The 19,346-nt window shown below is 36.2% G+C and overlaps 1 protein-coding gene across 12 annotated transcripts in view; it reads right to left on the bottom strand.

Moving 5' to 3' along the window:
* The window catches only part of PDE4D (phosphodiesterase 4D), a 1,186,109-nt gene that overhangs the window by 19,877 nt on the left and 1,146,886 nt on the right, over positions 1-19,346 (bottom strand). Inside the window, exon 1 of one of the 12 annotated variants that reach the window (XM_081054414.1) lies at positions 3,330-3,489. The exons of the other annotated variants lie outside the window; for them this stretch is intronic. Coding sequence (XP_080910540.1) covers positions 3,330-3,377 — 48 coding nt within the window. The 5' untranslated portion in view covers positions 3,378-3,489. Of the gene's footprint in view, positions 1-3,329; positions 3,490-19,346 lie in introns of those variants that run through there. 12 annotated transcript variants of the gene reach the window in all.

The following is a 19,346-nucleotide window of genomic DNA, read 5'->3' as shown; positions in this document are numbered from 1 at the left end:
AATATAATGGTGATACCATGCACAAGTCTCATAGGTAAGTGAACCCTTGCTTAAAAAATGAAATGTACTCTTTGAAAAATCTTTAGGCAAAATATGTTCAAAGAGTCTGCTACACATTTTAAACATATATTTAATGAAACATCTCTTTGTGAAATTGTCAAGCTATGAGTTAACAGTTGCTATTAAGAACTACCTGGTCATGGCAAAGTCCTTTTTATAAAATAGGGGAACGGGCAAGGCTTTTAGCCACTCTTAGCCTCTTCACAGTCTATCAGAAACCACTGTCTACCTGCCCTCCATGCATTTCTCTCAATGTAACTCAACACAACCTTGGGGCAGTGGCGGCCCCATTAGAAAAATGAGATAGGGACCCAGTTTTTCTACAGAACCACCTTTTAACTTGTAAGCAACCTGGTATGAGGAGCATATTGTCATATGCTTAAGCAGAAGATCTGTACAGGACCTGCAGATTCCCTACACAAATTATTGGATTTATCTGGAAGACTATAAATAATGAAGTGTAATTTTCCTGGCAATTTGCTTACACAAGCTATCAAAACAATCGGTTAGTACACATAACCAAGGCAGAAAATGTCAGTGAAAGGAGTCCATTGTACAAACTGATAAATGACAGACGGAATATCCCTCTGATTATTTTTGCTTTATATACATATATTCACAGATACTCTTCTGCCTTTGTTCAAAACCCAAAAGTGTGGGGTGGAGAAACCCTTCCATGCACACTTATCTCCCTATCAAGGCTAGTGAGGTACTCCAAGGAAGTCAATATTTCCTTTTAACGTGATTAGAAGAGATATTTTAAGCAGTCCTCTTTCTTCCCAAGGGAAAGGGTGTTTGAAATTTGACAATTTTCAAACAGTCAATTAAGTTATAACTTAAGGGTGTTTTCTAAAAGGAATTAAAAATTGTCCTGCTTTTTTGCTATTGATACAAAACTTTCGGTCCAGGGAAGTTAGAATAATAACCACAAAAATTACCATCAGTGTTTTTTCAACTGATAGTTGATCTCACAATTTGGTTATGGAGTATGTAGGTAGATCTACTAAAAAACTACAAACTGAAGCATTCAACAATCATTTTTAAATGTAAGTGGAATTTCTCTTAAGATAACTACATACCATTTATCAGGATAACTATATAAAATTACCATGAGGGAGAAACTGAAAACATAATAGAAAAGGTAATAAAATAAAGATAATAGAAAAAGTAATAAAATTTTTCCTAGAACACTGTTACATTTTCAATTTACAGACTTAGATGAGATAAAATATAGAACTGCTTTTCAAAAGAACTGGTTGCAAATTGTAGAATAATTTAATTGGCTTTTAATGCTGAATAATTTAATTGGCTTTAGGTGTTTTTAAAAGTGACCTCTAAATATTTTCTGTTGATGAGTTATTCTGATTGTTTTTGATCTAAATAGTCTGAAATAATATATAAAATTATGGTTGCAACAAAGGAAAAAAGAGAAGATTTCTAAGTTAATGCTTTCAGGTCCTTTGTTCTCATTGTGCATCAGAATGTCTAGAGGAAAGTGAAAATGCAGTTGAACTGAATATTGTATTTTTGCTTTGTAAACTCCAGTTCCCCAATTTATGTTCTATATCTCAGATGGTTGAGGAAGCAAAATAAAATAATTGAAAATTTTAAATATTTTTAAATTTAATCCCTTTATTTCTGCATTCATGCCAATGTGCTACAGGGTATTTTATATATCCTTCTAGAACATAAGTAAGAAGGTGGTAAAGACTAAACATTAAGAAAATACTTGCTCTCTCCCCACAATATTCTGTTAAAAATCACTTGAATATGCTGCACTGTGACACACTACAAGTTTGGTAGATATCAGCATTAAAGCTAAAATAAATACTGCAGTGGCTGTATAAAAACAAATCAATCCTTTAACTTGTATAATAAGGCTAAATATATTTAAATTTGTCCTTAAGTGTTTTTAGTAATATAATATCAAAAACTTAAACAAAGATGTTCATCAAAAAATTTTCCTCAAAAAGTTAAGCACTAAAATTCTATAAAGAGATTTTAAGAGGTATAGTTCATAAACATAATACAAATGAGAAGCTCATTAAAAATGTACCAAATATGAGCTGTCTAAAAGCTAAGAGATGAATTCTAGGGGGATTATGAGGGTTTCCTTTGTTACCCTCTGTACTTTTCTGTATTTAAAAAAAGAACAAAAGCTAAGAAATGGCTAGCAAAATTCAAATAATGAAAATCTGTATTTTAAAAAACAATAAAAGAAAATATGGACCATCCACAGATTTAAAGAGAGGTGGGGAATAATAACTATTTGGACAACTAAAACTGAAATAAATTTTCTCAGAATGTAGGTAAATCTTACATCAAGAAGTAAATTTTCCTTTAAAAAGAAACAAAAGAAATGAAAAATATTTCAATCTGAGTGCCCTTAAAGAAACGCAAAAGAATTTTTAAAAATAAGGTGTTATGATTTACTCAGATATTCAAGAACAAATTTCAATTTCTGAAGTGATGCTTCATTTAGGACCGAAAAGATTTTTCTATCTCCAGCTTCTATTACAGAGAGGATCACCAGGCTGGTCTTACCAATGGGGCATGCAAGAAGCTTGCCAGGCAGGTACATGATCTTATTAAATTCAGTGTATTATTTCATTTTTTGAGATTAACAAAGTAGCAGTATCATATAAACTTACAAATTTCTTCCAGTTTTACAAGTACATAATCAAGTTTTCATTTGAATAACATGTTTCTTAAAAGTTAAGTAATGTCAATTTTTAACGTCATCAAGAGCTTTATATCCAAAGGTGAAAAAAAACAACATACTCCTCATCAAGTTAAAGTAGTAGAGATTTTTAGAAAAAGGCACAAATTAATTTTTATAAACTTTAAATATTATAGACTAACTGGAACCCATAGACCAGTGTAAGTAATTTGGCTCAATATATTATTGAATATATTTCATATATTCAATAATATATTGAATAATATATTGAATAATATATTGAAATATATATATTTCATGAATGAAATGAATATATTTCATTACCTTGATATTTACAAACATAATTCAAATCCATACAATATGACAGAGGAACCATTATATATTAAAAAGCTTTTTTAACATGCAAATTAATAGAAGTTACATAATTTCCCCTTATATTGACCACTAAAAACACATCTTTCTTCTGTAGACATGTCTAAGGAAGAAAATAAGAGATTGCTTGGAGAGCTTAACTCTATTATAATTTATTAAAACTATCAGTTATGTAATCAGAGTAATCAGGAGTATACAAAAGCTAAACAAATCTTACCTTTATGTAGCCCCAAGACACTGACAGTAAATAGTTTGCTTCAGGCATTTTTGATTGATTATATAGACAATAAGTTCTAAAATATGTATAGCTCCAAAACCTTGATAGTTTAACAATCTCCACAAGCCTCGGAATGTGTGGGGTTTTAAAGATTATTGGTGATTAAGTATACAAAACAAAGCCTTGCATTAGACCCCATCCAGCAGTCTTTGCATTGAACACATGCCATTTGTAAAACTCCAGAATGGAACAGAATTCCACAATTATAATGAATAAAGAAAATTCATGCCATGAAGAAGTAAGTAAAGATCTAAGGGTCTGCATCTTTCTCCCACCGAGCTCCAGGGCTTAATGAATAATGTATGCCAAGATGCTTAGCTGCAAGAAAGACAAGTTCTGTCAAAAGCTACCAAATAAGGAACTGCGGAGAAGCTGGGAAGAGTGACAAGAAACCCCTCCCATAAAACCCCAACTATGCACCAATTGCATTCCATCCCTGGATCTATCAGGTCGGGAGGCGTGGACAAGGATCTAGGTGCTTTCCGATTGGTTGGCAAGGACAAACCTCTGAGGAGGAGGTTTTCCTCCTCCTCACCTCTGGTAAAAGCCACTGAAACATGGTATCCTTACAGCTCAGGCTGCTGTATACAAAGATGAATGGGGTTTCCCTCTCACAGTGATGAATAACAAATATAAAACTCTTCAAAACACATAGTTTATTCTTAAATAAGGATTACCAATCCTCTGAAGTTATTTCTGTTAATTTCAATACTCTCTGATTTCTCTTCCTTCAAAGTAAAAACTGTTCTGAAATCGGCAATCAGGCATTTCAATTGCTTCCCTCTCTCAAATTCAAAACAAGTGGCTTCCCTGGTGATACAGATATAACCTAAATTCTTCATCTGTCCAATATAAAAGCATAGTGTGATTATAAAATACAATTAATGTCCAGTATTCATAAATAGAAGTGGTACATTTCCTCACCTGTGTGACATGGCTGTTTTCAGCTCCTTTTGTTCCTATTGTTATAAATGGCTGAGCTCCATAACCTTAATAATCTAAGGGTGGGAATGACTTATAAATCTGATTGGGGGGGAAAAAAGAAACTAAAAGGTAATGCACCACATATGGTTAAAGAATGCAGAGTTCTGTATATAGGTTTCAGGATCTATATTTTGATCAGAACATTTTTATGATTGTATACAGAGTTAAGAAAGTATAAGAGTGGCGCTTAGCTCAAGAGTAACAGGTCTTTTAGAAGGAAAGTTAAATAAAAAATCTAAATTCTTCTGAGAAAAAAACACAATCCCTTCTGTTTTGTTTGGGATAGTATTATTCCGTAATTTTTATACTAAATAGGTCTTGTGGATAAGAAATGAGGGGAATCTAGCTTTTACTCCATTTTAGCATAAAATTCTGTCCATTATGCCTCATCTCCATCTCAAAGTTAGTACTTAGCTGCTCTGCGCTTCTATGACTGGCTGATGTGGTTATGCCTGTCTTCCTGCATTGGGCTTATCTGTCCTAGTATGTTCTCGTCAGAAACATCCAAAAGCAAGCAATTCTGCCTCTGAGTTTCTACTGGTTCTTTGCTCCCCAAGTCCTTAGCTGCAGAGCACATCGACTGTGTTGTTTCCTAAATTCTTCTTAATCTTCTACAAAAAGAACTTAAACTCCCAACACGCCAATAAAATTGCTTCCTGAAGAAATTCGAAGGTCCTGCCTCAATTTCTCTAAAGTGTTCAACACTTATCACCTCTGTCCACTCTCCCTCAACTCCCATGGCCCCTTTGCTTCTTTGGTTTTTCTCCCTACTTCTCTGACCATACCTTCCTTGCCATCTTCTATTCAGTCTTTATCTTGGGATATCTACAAAGACTCTGTCATAGGCCCAATACTCTTCAAGACCACTTCTGACCTGAACTTTGGTACTGTATTTCCAAGTGACTATGTGATATTCTCCCCTTTGAATGCCCTGCCAGTCACCTGAAACATTTTCAAAATGGATGAATTCACTTTGTTATTTAAAGTGGCTCTTATTATAACTATTCCCATTCAGTCAGCAGGCCCACATTCCAGTATCCCGTAGTGAAATCTATGGCTCTTTCCTACCATTCAATAGGTGTCTCATGGGAATGAGCCACTATTAAGTGTTTAATATAAATCACCTAAATGAATGCTTCAGTAACTCTGACATGTTCCCTGCCTACTACTACGACACCTTCCCTCCTTCACCAACTTTGTTACCAAGTTCTATCTTCTTTCTATAACATGCCCTCTTGTTTAGTTTCTTCCTTTCTATTCCCACTCTCATCATCTAAATTCAGAGACTAAAAGGCTGAGAGAAATGGAAAGTACCTTCATACCATCTCCGCCAACCCCCTCATTTTCACCTAGAGAGAGAGACAATGCTTTTCCCAAGTTCACCCAGGTATTAAGAACAAAGACTCTGAATTCAAATCCATTAGTGCATTACCCTCAACAAATTAGTTCATCTCTTAGTGTGTTAGTTTTCCCATCTGTAAAATTGGTTACCACTAGACCTAGTCTTCAGAGATGCCTCCTAATGAGCCACGCTACCTTACACTGACTCTGAGCTGTCTTGTGTAACCAACAACGAATGCTGTGCGACTGCGGAGGCTGTCATAAGACGTCTTGAAGCTTTCACCTTTGCCTCGTGAGAGCTTGTTTGGAGGTTCTAGCAGGGGAGCGCAGCTACTCATATACCCTTGACTGAGAAGACGGTCCTCTCCTTTATCGGGGAATGTCGTCCTCTTCAACCGAGCGCGCAGCTTCCGGAGGGACGCACATGGATAGGTGAGGGAGGTAGGGGACACCCGCCTAGCCAGCCAGATCAGCCAAATCAACCCTGGCGATCAATGGGGTGACAGATGTCGCAGCCAGATTGCCCTCACATCCCACCTTCGCCTCTTGAATGTGCTATTGGGATCCCTGAGCCATGCTGTAAGAAAGTCTGACTATTCTAGGACTGCTATGCTATGAGAAAGCCCATCTTAACTTTAAGGAGAGGCTGCTGGGAGATAAGGGAGGGAGAGAGACAGAGAGGACGTGCACCCTCATATGTAAAACGTAGTTGTGTTCTAGGCTCTGATAATACGTGTATTTCTTACCTACATGAAAGGTTGTTGGGACACGGACCAAACCTGCCTGGTAAGGACAATCCCATGTATTCCAGGATATCTAGCTTCCCTGTTCTCTGCCCGTGAAATGCCAGGAGTACTCTCCAATAAGTGCACCCTGAAATTTCCCGAATGTTCCATGTTAAGGATCACTGTTCTAGTTGCTTCAACCGTGCCTCCTCGACCAGGGTGGAGGATGCTCGAGGCAAGAAAGATAGCTTATTCTTTCTTTATATTTCCCAAAGAAGTTAATTAACCACAGGCACAAAAAGAGTCAACAGTAAATTCCTGATCTGCCGCAGTAAAGGAGATGATGATGATAATAATAATGAAAGTCATTTTTTAAGCTCTGAGCCAAATTAATACTCATTTCATTTTTCCCATTATGAGAGACAGACTAGAAGCTCCTTCCCATTGTCATGGTAGGAGCAGCCTGCAGAAGAATCTACACAACCCAGAAGAGACATCTGGACGGGGCCAGAGAGACACAATTCTTGCAGTCAGACTTGGCTTCTGAAAATTTTAATAAGAAAACTGTAATTGGTACGTTACAACATTTATTTAGCACCTACTACGCACTAAGAGCTTTATATATATATATCTCATCTCTATATATCTCATCTCTAATCTTTGCAACATCCTGGTAAAATAAATATTATCCCCACTTCAAGGGGAAATGACAGGCTCTCAAACATTCATCAACTTGCCCTGTACGTGACAGGGCTGAGATGCAAGCTCAGGTCTCTTTAAGTCTTTGCTCTTCATGGTATATGAATGGCTTGTCATATAATTAGGCTGCTGCAAACTCTATGATAAACGGTATGAATTTAGGAATAGCCTCATTTATCCTTAATCCTGTGCTGATTTCATTGTGTCTTGCATTAAAGGACCACTGCTACTATCGCTGTGGCCAGATCCGTGGCCAGGGTGGGCCCTAACCAGTGCAGAATAGAAGCTGGTGCCCAGAAACAGGCAGCCTTACCTGAAAGGGTCGAGACCTACTTATTATGTGGGAGAGCATGTGAACAAGACACAGATGCCTTAAACACATAGAAAGAACTCAGACTGGTAATCTGCTGCTCTCAAACACCCAGCAGGTTTTATATACAAATGTGTGTGCATGCACGGAAATAGGAAAAAGAAAATTTCCCTTCAGCATTCAGTGTTCTTTTCCCATCTTTTCCAAATAATACTCCCCAGAATCTCTAGATGCCACTCCTCCTTGATTCTTCATTTTCTCAGTTCTTAGCTGATATGCCAAGCAATCAACAATCTATCTGGATTATTTTAGGATATTTCAGGATATTTAAAATTCTGCTGATGGAGCTAAGTCATTGACACATTAACATATGCTGGCATCACTGACTCTGTAACAGAGGTCAAGTGAGATAAGACACATTTTTGAACAGGGAAAAAGAAAAACAAAGAAATCAAACTATAAGGAAACTGAGGTCAGAGGTCAAGTGTCTTGCCCAAGATCACAAAGCCAAGTAGCACAGCAGGATTTGAACCCAGGCTATCTGGCTTAAGAATACTCTACATTGCCAAAAATATATTTCAGGCATTAATCTATATTTAGCCTAGCATCTACAAATAATATCTCTATTAACATAACAATTTCTAAGCTGTGATATTACCGTGCTTGAAATAGTTAAGAAATATTATTTAAAATAAGCATATTAACTCTTAAATATCTCCAACCTAAGATATTTTCCTGATTGTTTTTGGCATAATCTTTGCAAAATATTTTATTATATAATGAATCTATATTTATTTTACACCTTTCTACTTAGGATCAAAATTCTGGGTGTTATTAATCAAGCAGTAAATTTGTGTAAAGTGGGCTCTCACATATCCAATACTGTTCAGCTTAACATATGCAAATCTAATTGCTAAATGCCCCTTTAAAAATTTCTGAGGCAAGGTTAAATTTCAGATATTAAATTCAATAACTACAACATACTAGCGTCGCTAAAATCACTGAGTGTTCCTTCTGTTTCAGCTGCCTTAAACATACTTTTAGAGGCAGACAATAATCTAGAATTAATTTATAACCTATATTTTCAATAACAGAATTTTAAATCTGATTTTATATTATAAAAACTATACTTTCTTTGATTAATGCTGATAGTACAGAAACAACGGTAACGCCAGTAAATCCACTAAATCTGTTTGTGTTTACTGCCCTCTAGTGATAATGGTTACCAACGTGATTTAAAGAACAGCTCTGCTCCTGAAGCATATTTCAGAAAACAAAAGCCGTATCTTACAAATATTATGGAAGCTTGAGATTAAGAGGAACTCTAGGTTGATTTTTTTTAAACCAAATAATTATCTAAGAATCATTCTCTAACTAACCTGGTTTGAAAATTTTCACCGACATGTTTTATTTAAAATAGGAAACACCTGTCAACTTTTGTGAGAAAAGAAATTCCAATATAAGAAACTGAATTGTTGTTGAGAGGTTCCTTGAGGCTGACATAACATAAGAGTGATCTGATGACAGTTGTATTTAAATTTCTCTTCTATACCAGCTCGCATTAGCATAGTTTTCTATAACTGTTGACACAACTGGTTCATACAGTAGACAGCGCCTTCGATGTTTGTAACTAATTAATAAATCTAGCTGAAACCACGACTATCATCATCATCATCATCATCACATCTTCTTCATCACCATATCCACCAAGGACTTTTGCCTCACTGAAGAATAACTAAGGCAACAAATGGGTGCACAAATCTCACATAAATGAAGCCTCCACAAAAATAATCTTGTATGAAAGGAGACTATCTACTTATAGAGAAAATTAGGACCCCAATTCACTTAAATTGTCCTAAGTTGATACCAATTTTTCATATTTATGATGCCCACTCTAATCACCATAAAATACTTACTAACGTTCCCTTTGTAATGGTGGTATGCTTTGGGAAAACAATTTAAACAAAGAATACCCATCTTCTAAAGCACTAAAATATGCAGATAGGCATATTTCTAGAAATACATATTTAATCTTTCATATACACTACTTTTACATATGGATCTGAAAGTAATTTTAAGTCATGGCATTTGAGCTATATAATTCAAAGGAAAAAGGGTATTTCTTTCAACAAATGGCTCTTAATATCCAAAATATATAAGGAACTCATACAATTTAATACTAAAAAACAAACAACCCAATTAAAAAATGGGCAGAGGAACTGAACAAACATGTCTCCAAAGAGGACACATGGCCAGGAGACATATGAAAAGATGTCCAATATTACTATCAAAACCACAATGAGGTATCACCTCACACCTGTCTGAAAGGCTAGCATCAAAAAATCAGTACATAACAAGTTCTGGAATGTAGAGAAAAGAGAACCCTTGTACACTATTGATGGGACTATAAATTGGTGCAGTCACTACAGAAAATAGTATGGAGATTCCTCAAAAAAATTAAAAATAAGAGTTTCCATACAACTCAGCAATTCCACTTCTGGGTATTTATCCGAAGAAAATAAAAACACTTAACTGGAAAAGATATATGCACCCCTATGTTTATTGCAACATTATTTACAATTGTCAAGATATGGAAGCAATCTAGGTGTCCAGGAAAACTAAAGAATATGTGATACACACACACACACACACACACACACACACACACACACAAAGATGTGAGATATGTATATATATAAATATATAAAGAAGATGTGAGGTAGAGGTGTGTATATATATATACTTAGCAACAAAAAAGAATGAAATCTTAACATTTGAGAAACACATGGTTGAACCTAGAGGGTATTGTGCTAAGTGAAATAAGTCAGACAAAGACAAATACAGTATGATTTTACTTATATGTGGAATCTGAACAAAACAACAACAAACCCACAGATATAGAGAAACAAGGTGGTGATTGCCAAAGGGGAAGAGGGCAGAGGGATGGGTAAAACTAAAACAAAAAAAAGAAAAAGGAAAACAAGTCTAAAAAACCAAGAAAAAAATGGTGCTTAAACAATTGGATATTCATTCACAAACAATGAACTTCCAACTTTACCTTGTACCATATACAAATATCTACTCAAAATGTTCCATAGAACTAAATGCAAAGCCTGAAATTATAAAAACATCTAGAAGAAAACATAGGAGGATATATTTGTGGTCTTGGATTAGGCAAAGATTTCTGGGAACACAAAAAGCATGAAGCATAAAGAAAAAAATGATAGACTGGACTTCATCAGTACTTCTCTTTGAAAGAAATTGACAAGAAAATGGAACAACAAGTCACTGACTGGGAAGAAAATATATGCAAAAACACATATCTGATAAAGTCTTGTGTCAGAATTTATAAAAAAATTCTTACAACTTAAAAAGGTCAATAAGGACATCAAAATGTCCATCATTAGTCCTTAAGGAAATAAAAATTAAAACCAAAATGTGATGCCGCTACACAATTACTAGAATGGCAAAAACGAAAAATACAAAAATACAAAATGCTGGCCAGGATGTAGAGCAAACAAAACTCTCATACACTGATGAAAGGAATGCAAAATGGTACAGCAACCTTGGAAAGCAGTTAGGTACTTAAAAAGTTAACAAGTATCCTGACTATATGACTCAACAGTCCCATGACTAGTTATTTACCAAAGAGAAATGAAAACATATATCGCTGCAAAGACCTATATGCAAATATTTACAGCAATTCTATTCATATCAGCTGAAACCTGCAAATAGCCCAAATATCAACTGGTGAATGGATAAACAAATTGTGATACATCTGTAAAATGAAATACTAGAAAGCAATAAAAAGAAACAAATTACTAATACATGTAACATGCTACTAATGGATGAATTTCAAAAGCAATCTGCAAAGTGAAAGAAGCCATTTACAAAAGGCTATGTATATATTGCATGATTTCATTCATATGACATTCTGGAAAGGCAAAACTATAGGGACAATCAGATCACTGGTTGCCAGTGACTGGGAGTAGGGGGAGGGAAATGACTACAAAGGAGCAAGAAAAAAACTTTTTGGGTGATGGAAATATCCTATATTTAGATTATGGTGGTAGTTATGCAATTGTATACATTGTCAAAATGCATTCAACTGTATCTAAAAAGAGCATATTCTACCATATGTAAGTTACACCTCAAACTCTACTTTACAAAATGTTAAATGATATTATCAAATTACTTTAATTCCAAATTTGCTTAACCGTGCCTAAAGAGAAATGAAAAACAAACATTTCAAGTATAGGTTACTTGTGGTAAAATAACATTTTTACCCTTTCAAAAAGTTTCACCATTATATCACAGGCAAATGGGCACATGTTTGTCTAAAGTCCATGTTAGCTTTAAATAACACAATATGCGATAAATTCCTAATTATGCAAAGCCTTTTAGCAATATAAAAACAGTTGAACAATTCTTATAACTACTAATATCATTTTTATTTTAATCCTTTGGAATAAAAAAAAATTCCTTAAAATATTTTAGATATTTTCCTGCTATCTTAAACCAACTGATAGTAACTTAATTATTTAATGGTGATCCTGGGCCACTTTTATTCACTCATCACTGATCAGTCAAAAAATATTTATTATATGTTCATTTTAAGCCAAGCACTATGCCAGCTGTTAGAGATTTTAAAAATCCAGTAAAGTGAGTAGAGCTGCCTGGCATATTTGGGCCATTTACTGAGATGGAGAAGATTGGGGGAGGTACAGATTTGGAGGAGGATAAATGAGGAGAAGAATCCTGTGAATTAAGTACAAGGCAAATTTTAATACATGAAGGTTTTTTTTCCTTACCCTTTTGAGGGACATTTGATACCTACCACCCCTGGTTCTTCACAGGATTCTGAATAAGGAAAGCTACCAGATAGTTAAGTTTTGGATACATAGTAACTTTCAATGTACTGACATTGAAATGACATTGAAATGTCATTTTAATGACATTATATTAAAATAGACCACTTTCATCAAATTCTTTTAAGATATTTTTAGAATAGCCCAATAGAAAGGGCATCAATAGGTGATCTATGTTTTAAATCCTCTCTTCATAGCAAAGTAGTAATGTGAAAGCCTAAGCAAGGTTACAAAACAGAACCAAAATTAGAATCCAGCACTCAAGTTGGCAATATTTGTATTAAAGTACTATGCTTATTTGAACATAAGGAATGGAGGTTTTACTAAAGGCAACCATAAACACAATAAAAAATGGCACAAGTGGGATTTCGTTTTCATTTGCAACCGTGACAGAATAGTAGCATATGAGAATTCTGAGAAGTGCCATAGTGTATAGAGCACAGGTTTCTGTAGTTGGTTTCACCTGAGTTCAAACCTTGGCCCTGTCTCTTATGAGCACTACAACATACGGCGAGTTCTTCAGGGTCTCTGGGTTGTGTGGAAGGAGGTGGAATTAAGGAAGGTAATCTAGCACAGTATGAAACAGATGTCAGGAGCCCAATAAGCTGTTTACACAGTGACCAGTAACACAGAAACTTGTCATAAGGAAAACAATCTGATTAAACAGCTGCCTTAAGATTCCTGCAGTGATATCTACCCGATAGTTTATGCAATCAGTGGTTTGTCTGCAAACTATTAGAATCGCTGATGCCAACTGAAAATGATTATGGAGATATCAAACAAATAGGGATGAGTTTCTCAGAAAGCAATGACCTGCCAAATAGAAATACATCCCTGCAGGCTTCAGCACCAAATTCCAATCTCCAAAGGAAAATGTAGGTACAATCCTACAGGTGACTTTGGACCAAGGAGATGAAGCCCAGTACCAGTGAGTTTATGATGATAATCCTTTCCATCAGCAAATATTTAATTAGCACCAACTATGTGATAGCCACTGTTTCAGATACTTCAGCCAGCAAATCATCTGTCAAAGGAGCTTACATGTTAGTGTGTGGGAGACAGAAGGTAAGCAAGCAAGTGCAGGAGACACCCCACTTCTTTTCAATGTGCCTTTCTGCTCTGCAGAGGCTAGGCCTTTAGAAACTCCATATCCCAGAGGCCCTTGCAGCTATGGATTCAGATGTGATTTAATTTTTTCCAATCAGATGATGCCCTGCTCCCTCCCACAAACTAAACAGCTGTTAATCTAAGTATTTCTTTGTAGATAACCTGCCTCTTCTGACAGTGTTGAGATCTATTTGTTTCTGTGGTTTCTTTAGGAAATATCTAGATGTGAGTTTCTTTTTAAAAATTTTCTGGCTTGGGATTCTCTGGACTCCTAGACTATTTCCTCTTACCCCTCTACATTCTCTTCTGCTGGAATTCAAATTAGATGTATGTTGCCATTTTGCTGGAAAAGGAAATCTTGCCATATTTTAAGTACACATTGTTATCCATAAAATACAGCATGGGTTAGATAGCCATCATTTATTCTATAGAAATCATTTTTATTCATAGTAGAGCTTTTAAACAATTTTTTATATTAGGTGTGATTGTTCTTCTATCTTGAGACTGAATTACTGGCACAACAATACTGGAAAAACCATTTGATGTATCTGCCTATAAAATATAACATGTACCTATGTTTCTTCTAATAGAGAACTCAGACCTGAAAACAGTTAGAAAAGTTGTTTAACTCACTTTTCTTCACACTTCAATACAAATGGCTGTGAACCATCTTGACATTTATTGTTTTAGGATACCTGCCTAAACTTACATCTTTAAGATGGGAGAACATAAACATTTTGCTTCTGAGAATAAAGGGGACAGGAAAAAACAAAATAAAATAATACAAACTAAAACAAACAAAACCCTCTGCTGTATTTGACCTTCTAAAAGTGAATGCAACACCCTGTGAGACAGCAAGTCGATTACACGTGTTAGATGGAATGGGATCATCAAACACACTGCAATTCTTTGATGCTGTGAAATCTGTCCAAGTGGGAAAGTCCCACTAAAGACATTTAGTCTGAACTTCAACCCAGACAGGACTCCTACAACTCTTCATAATTAATAGTTTGCCTCTTCTGGATTTCTTCTTCCATTGCTGTGTCTGTTCCACTTTGGATGAATGTAGTTTTAAAACCTGGATCTAATATTAAGCTAATGATAATTAGCTTGTATTGACCTAATCCTATTCTTCAAAAGCTCTTTTTAACCATTAAACTATGGTCTGTGTCTATGAGTTTTTGTTTCTTCATTTGTTTGTGTTGTTCTTTTGTTTTCAGTTTTATATAGCACATATCGGTGAAATCATATGGTTCTTGACTTTTCCTGTTTGACTAATGTATTACATATTCATACACCCGAAATCCATGTAACTTTACTAACAATTGGCACCCCAATAAACTTTAATTTAAAAAAGGGCTCTTTATAAATCCTCAAAAATCGATTTCACTCTGGACACAGCAAACAAAAACAAAATGTGGCTGAGGGAATTTTTTTATAGAGGTTGCAACAAACACAAGAGTAGTTAATACCCTTAACCATTTATGTACAAACCAACCAACCAACCAACACATAAAAATAAACTTACAAATAGTGAACAACAGCCAATCTAAACATGAACAACTATGGCTTTGGCTGTCCCTTTTCCCTAACAGCTAGTAGCAAGTGAGTGAATTAGAACGTATGAACTTCCATTTGGGGTACTAAAAAACCCACCAAGCAGATGGCTTTAATATAGCTTCCAGAATACCAGTTGTAATAATTCGCAAAATTGTCTTTCTTAAAACCCAGGGTGAAAAATAATAATAGCTAGTATTTGTTGAGTGTCTAGTATTTGTAAAGAATAGTGCTGAGTACTTTTCTGGCATTATCTCTTTTATTTCTAATGGCAACCTTTGAGGACTACTATTATTTCCATTTTACAGGTAAGCCTTAAGGTCTTAACTGTCAACTCTGTGCTGGCAATTCCCAGGAAAGGTTCTATCCTTTCTTTTCAGGACTAGAATTCCTGTCCTGAGAACTGAAGGCCTATAGGGCATTTCTACTTAGATACATACGAGTATGTAGGTCTCACCTCAATTTCATGACTAATAGTTTAATGCCATATCTTCTACCCTACACCCTCAAATTGGTTTATATTCCTGATTTTCCACCTAGCATCCTTTCTATTCTTTGAGTTTAGAAATTCATATTTTCCTCTGGCTGCAGTCCCTCCCCCAAAAGTGTTACATACCCTGTCACCTTTCCCATACAATCTTTCTCTTACCCATTCCTTTCTTTTCATTCTCATCCTATGTCAGTCCCTCATCACTTATATGTCTAATTCCCTAACAGATTCTTCTTGCTTTCAGTATTTCCCTTCAGTATGATCCGGCCATCACACCCCCATTAGATTTATCTTTCTAAAATTGTTTTGCTATTATTTTCCTTGTAGTATTTTCTTTATGCAAGAAAATGCAAGGTTTTAAATGCAAGGTTCTTCAGGACACATAGGGTAATGGGCAAATGGTTTAGTCTGGCATTCAAGGCCTTCTTCAGTGTTGCCCCCATCTATAATTCTCACACTTGCCTCTGTTCCTAGAATCAGATTTCTGTTCCTGGCAGGCTCACTCACCCACTACTCACACACTTCCACAAACACACAATAAAGCTAAATCCATAAGAGAGTCCCGTCCTACCCTGCTTTGTCAAGCCCCTAGGATGCCATCTCTTCCCTCATTAGCAACCTATACGAAGCCTCTATGTTCAAGATCCAACCTAACTAACACTGTTTGGGGGATGCTTCCCAATCACTCTGGTTGTTACTGTGGAACACACTCTGAACACATCTACAGGACCACAACACAATTAATTATTGAATAAGTCATTAATACACAACAGTCTTACTTACATGGTAGCTATATTTTCAGTGCATATATCTACATGCTTTTATGTCTATCTGTCCGTCCGTCCATCCGTCCATCCATCCATCCATCCATCTACCTATCTATGTGGTTGAATAAAAACACACATGTATATAAAAATGTCCCGTCTGGTCTATAAAAACCTCTGGAGCAGATATATGTGTTCTGAAATAATCAGACAAAACCAAAAATCCCTTAGTGAAAGCCTAAATACTGGACTGTGGTTCTCTGGAGCACAAAACAACAAAAAACCTCCTAATGATAGATTTCTCACATGAAAATGGTACTTGGTCTGGAAAATGGTCAAGGACCAAATAAATACAAATAATAAAGAAATACCAGACTAAAAATTTTGTTCAAAAGTGATGATGTCAATAAAAGACTGAAATCAGGGTCATGTCTAGTGACAAAACAATTTTATTTGCCACAAGATAAAAGCCTTGACGAAAGTAACACAGGACTATTTTGTTCTAGGTCACTTTACCTTTCCCGTGCCTTCTTACTCATCTATAAAAGGAAGTAGGTGAATAGGTTGATCTCACAATTCTCTTTCATCTCTAAGGACTTTTGGGATTAAAACCAAAAAAAACCACAACTTTTATTAAGCATAAAAAAGTTTGACTTCTCTGAAAAGTGGGTGACAGCAAGTGGAAAATGGAATGGGATCAATCACCTATTCAGTGACTCATTTTTAGCTCTTATAACAACTACAGTGCTAGGGAATTTCTTCTCCCTCTGGCAATGGCTAGTGTCAGACCCATGACTGAGATCAACCGCATCATATATTGGAATTAGGTTCAAGGTCATTTCATCTATTCCTCTTTCTCAGATGGACTGTCATTTTAAATCTGTACACTGGTAAAACGGTTTACTTTTGGTTCTTGTTCCCACTTTCCCCACGAAGAGACACCTATAAACTTGATATTGCTCTTTGATACTTGGCTAATAATCATAACCTCAATCGTACACAGAATCATAAAAATCATTTGGAGGGGCCTTGTAGGTCATCCAGGTAAGCAATGCACCAATTTTTAGATAAAGTGGAATGAAGATTTACATGAGACTCTCACAACCCTAGTACATTTCTTTTTGTGTCCACCTTCACATACATTCTTTCAAAGTAATCATAATTAAACAGTCCGTGAGAGTGTAAATAAAAATATGCTACCATAGAGTGCTAGGTAACCGAGCTAAAACTAAAGTAAACAAACGCAGTGGGCCATCACATATGCAAGCTAGTGAGGTCCCATAAATCACCATGACTGGGTATCAGGATTTCAAAGGCACGATCTGTGGGCTCTGTCATCCAGGCCTGTTGATTCAAGCTTCAGTTGCATTGGGTTACCTATATGGCACTATATAAAGTTCACCGTTTAAGTTTAAATATAGTTCCAATACCCATCGCTAATAAAGAAAGGCCACAGTACCTATTATGTATGTACACCACGCTATGCAGTTGACATAAGTTTTCATTTAATTCTCATAACAATCATGTGAGATAGATTTTGTTACTTCTCAATTACAGAGAAAACAGAGGCTCAGAGAAGTTGAGGCAATTTAATTATCCAAGGTCACAACTCTAGTGTGGAATGGATTTAGATCCAGAGGAGGAATTGTTAAGCTCATTGGAATTTAGAAGATTTAAAGGAGAATCAAGATAAAGGTTCACATTTGCCTGCCATTTGCTATTCTGTTTCACTTTGAATCAATTCATACTTATTTTGACAGTCTCTCTTCACCCAGAACTTAAACCTTGTTGCCCCATGTTCTCACTGCCTGGCAACAGGTCCCTTAGGGGATGGCCCAGCAGTTGGATATGACAACCCACCCATGCTGCTACTGGGCCATGACTCAAGGAGGCAACAGGTGAAGGAGGTGATGCCAGCTATTGGTGCTAAAAAAGACTTGAGACTCATGAAATATACTCTGTCTATAAATCTCCTCTCTCCAGTCAGATATCCCCACCTCCCTCATCCCCACAGCTGACTGTCCTCCCTTAAATATTCGCACCTTCACACTGACCAGGGGATTTCTTTTTTCCTTCAAGGCTGTCCCAGAGGTTCATTCCAACCAGATATCACCATATGACCCCTGAAGTAGAAAGGGGGCGGGACCACAAACTGGTCAGTCTTCCTCCAGGCAAGGACAGCCCTGATTCTAGGTCAGCCCAGTCAGACAGTCTGCCTTCACCACCCCTCCCTTTCCTTATCTCACTGTCTAATATGTCTTTCTCTCTACCTTTCTTTCCTTCAATCTTCATTTCTCCTATCCATAGACCTCCATGGCAATTCCACAGTAATAAGCCATTTGAAAAATTCTGACACCTGCTTACACCTTCCCTGAATTTATCCTATGCCTTTCCTATCTGCCTCAGCCCGCCCCACTATCAATCAAGCTTTATCCCATCCAATTCTACCCACCCACTCCTCAAATCCCGTCAACTTTGAATCTCAGCTCTGCTTTAGTCCATTAGTCATCTTCTCATCCCACTGACCCCATTACTCCTTAGTTTAAATCTATACCCTGTGAACTACCTGCCTGCTATGCTGATTCCCAACCTAACATGCTGTCTCACCATCACATTCTTCCTAGGAGCTAGAGCTAGGTCCTTTCTACTTCCATCCCAAAGAGACACAGAGAACGAGGAAGGTAGAATAAGCTGCACTAGAGGACTCCCCTCGAGGAATTATATTTTGCTGAAATTGCTCTTGCAAGTTTGGAATCTAGGGCTCATTGAATAAATTAAAAATGTAACAGGCCATATTTTGAAAATGCAGACTGAGAACACACTCTTCGTTTTTCTATTTCCTGTCCCCCTTCCAGATGCTGCATTCAGAAAAATAATTATCTCTACAGGATTTAGGATGCATATGGCTCTTGGACAAGTTTAACTGAGCATCAGTTGTTCACCTTTAAAAAGGGGACAAAGTGTTTTAGCATGTAGTGTACTGTTTCTGGGACCAAGTCGGAAATTGAAAGTTTGAGGTATGGGAAAGCATGAGGATCATGCCTTACATTAGAAAGTAAGATACATACTGGTGCTTCCTGATCCATTGTCAAAGATCGATCATACGTACCAC

The sequence above is a fragment of the Rhinolophus hipposideros genome, assembly GCF_964194185.1.
Source record: "Rhinolophus hipposideros genome assembly, chromosome: 7".
NCBI lineage: Eukaryota > Metazoa > Chordata > Mammalia > Chiroptera > Rhinolophidae > Rhinolophus > Rhinolophus hipposideros.
This window is presented reverse-complemented; position numbering and strand designations above follow the sequence as displayed.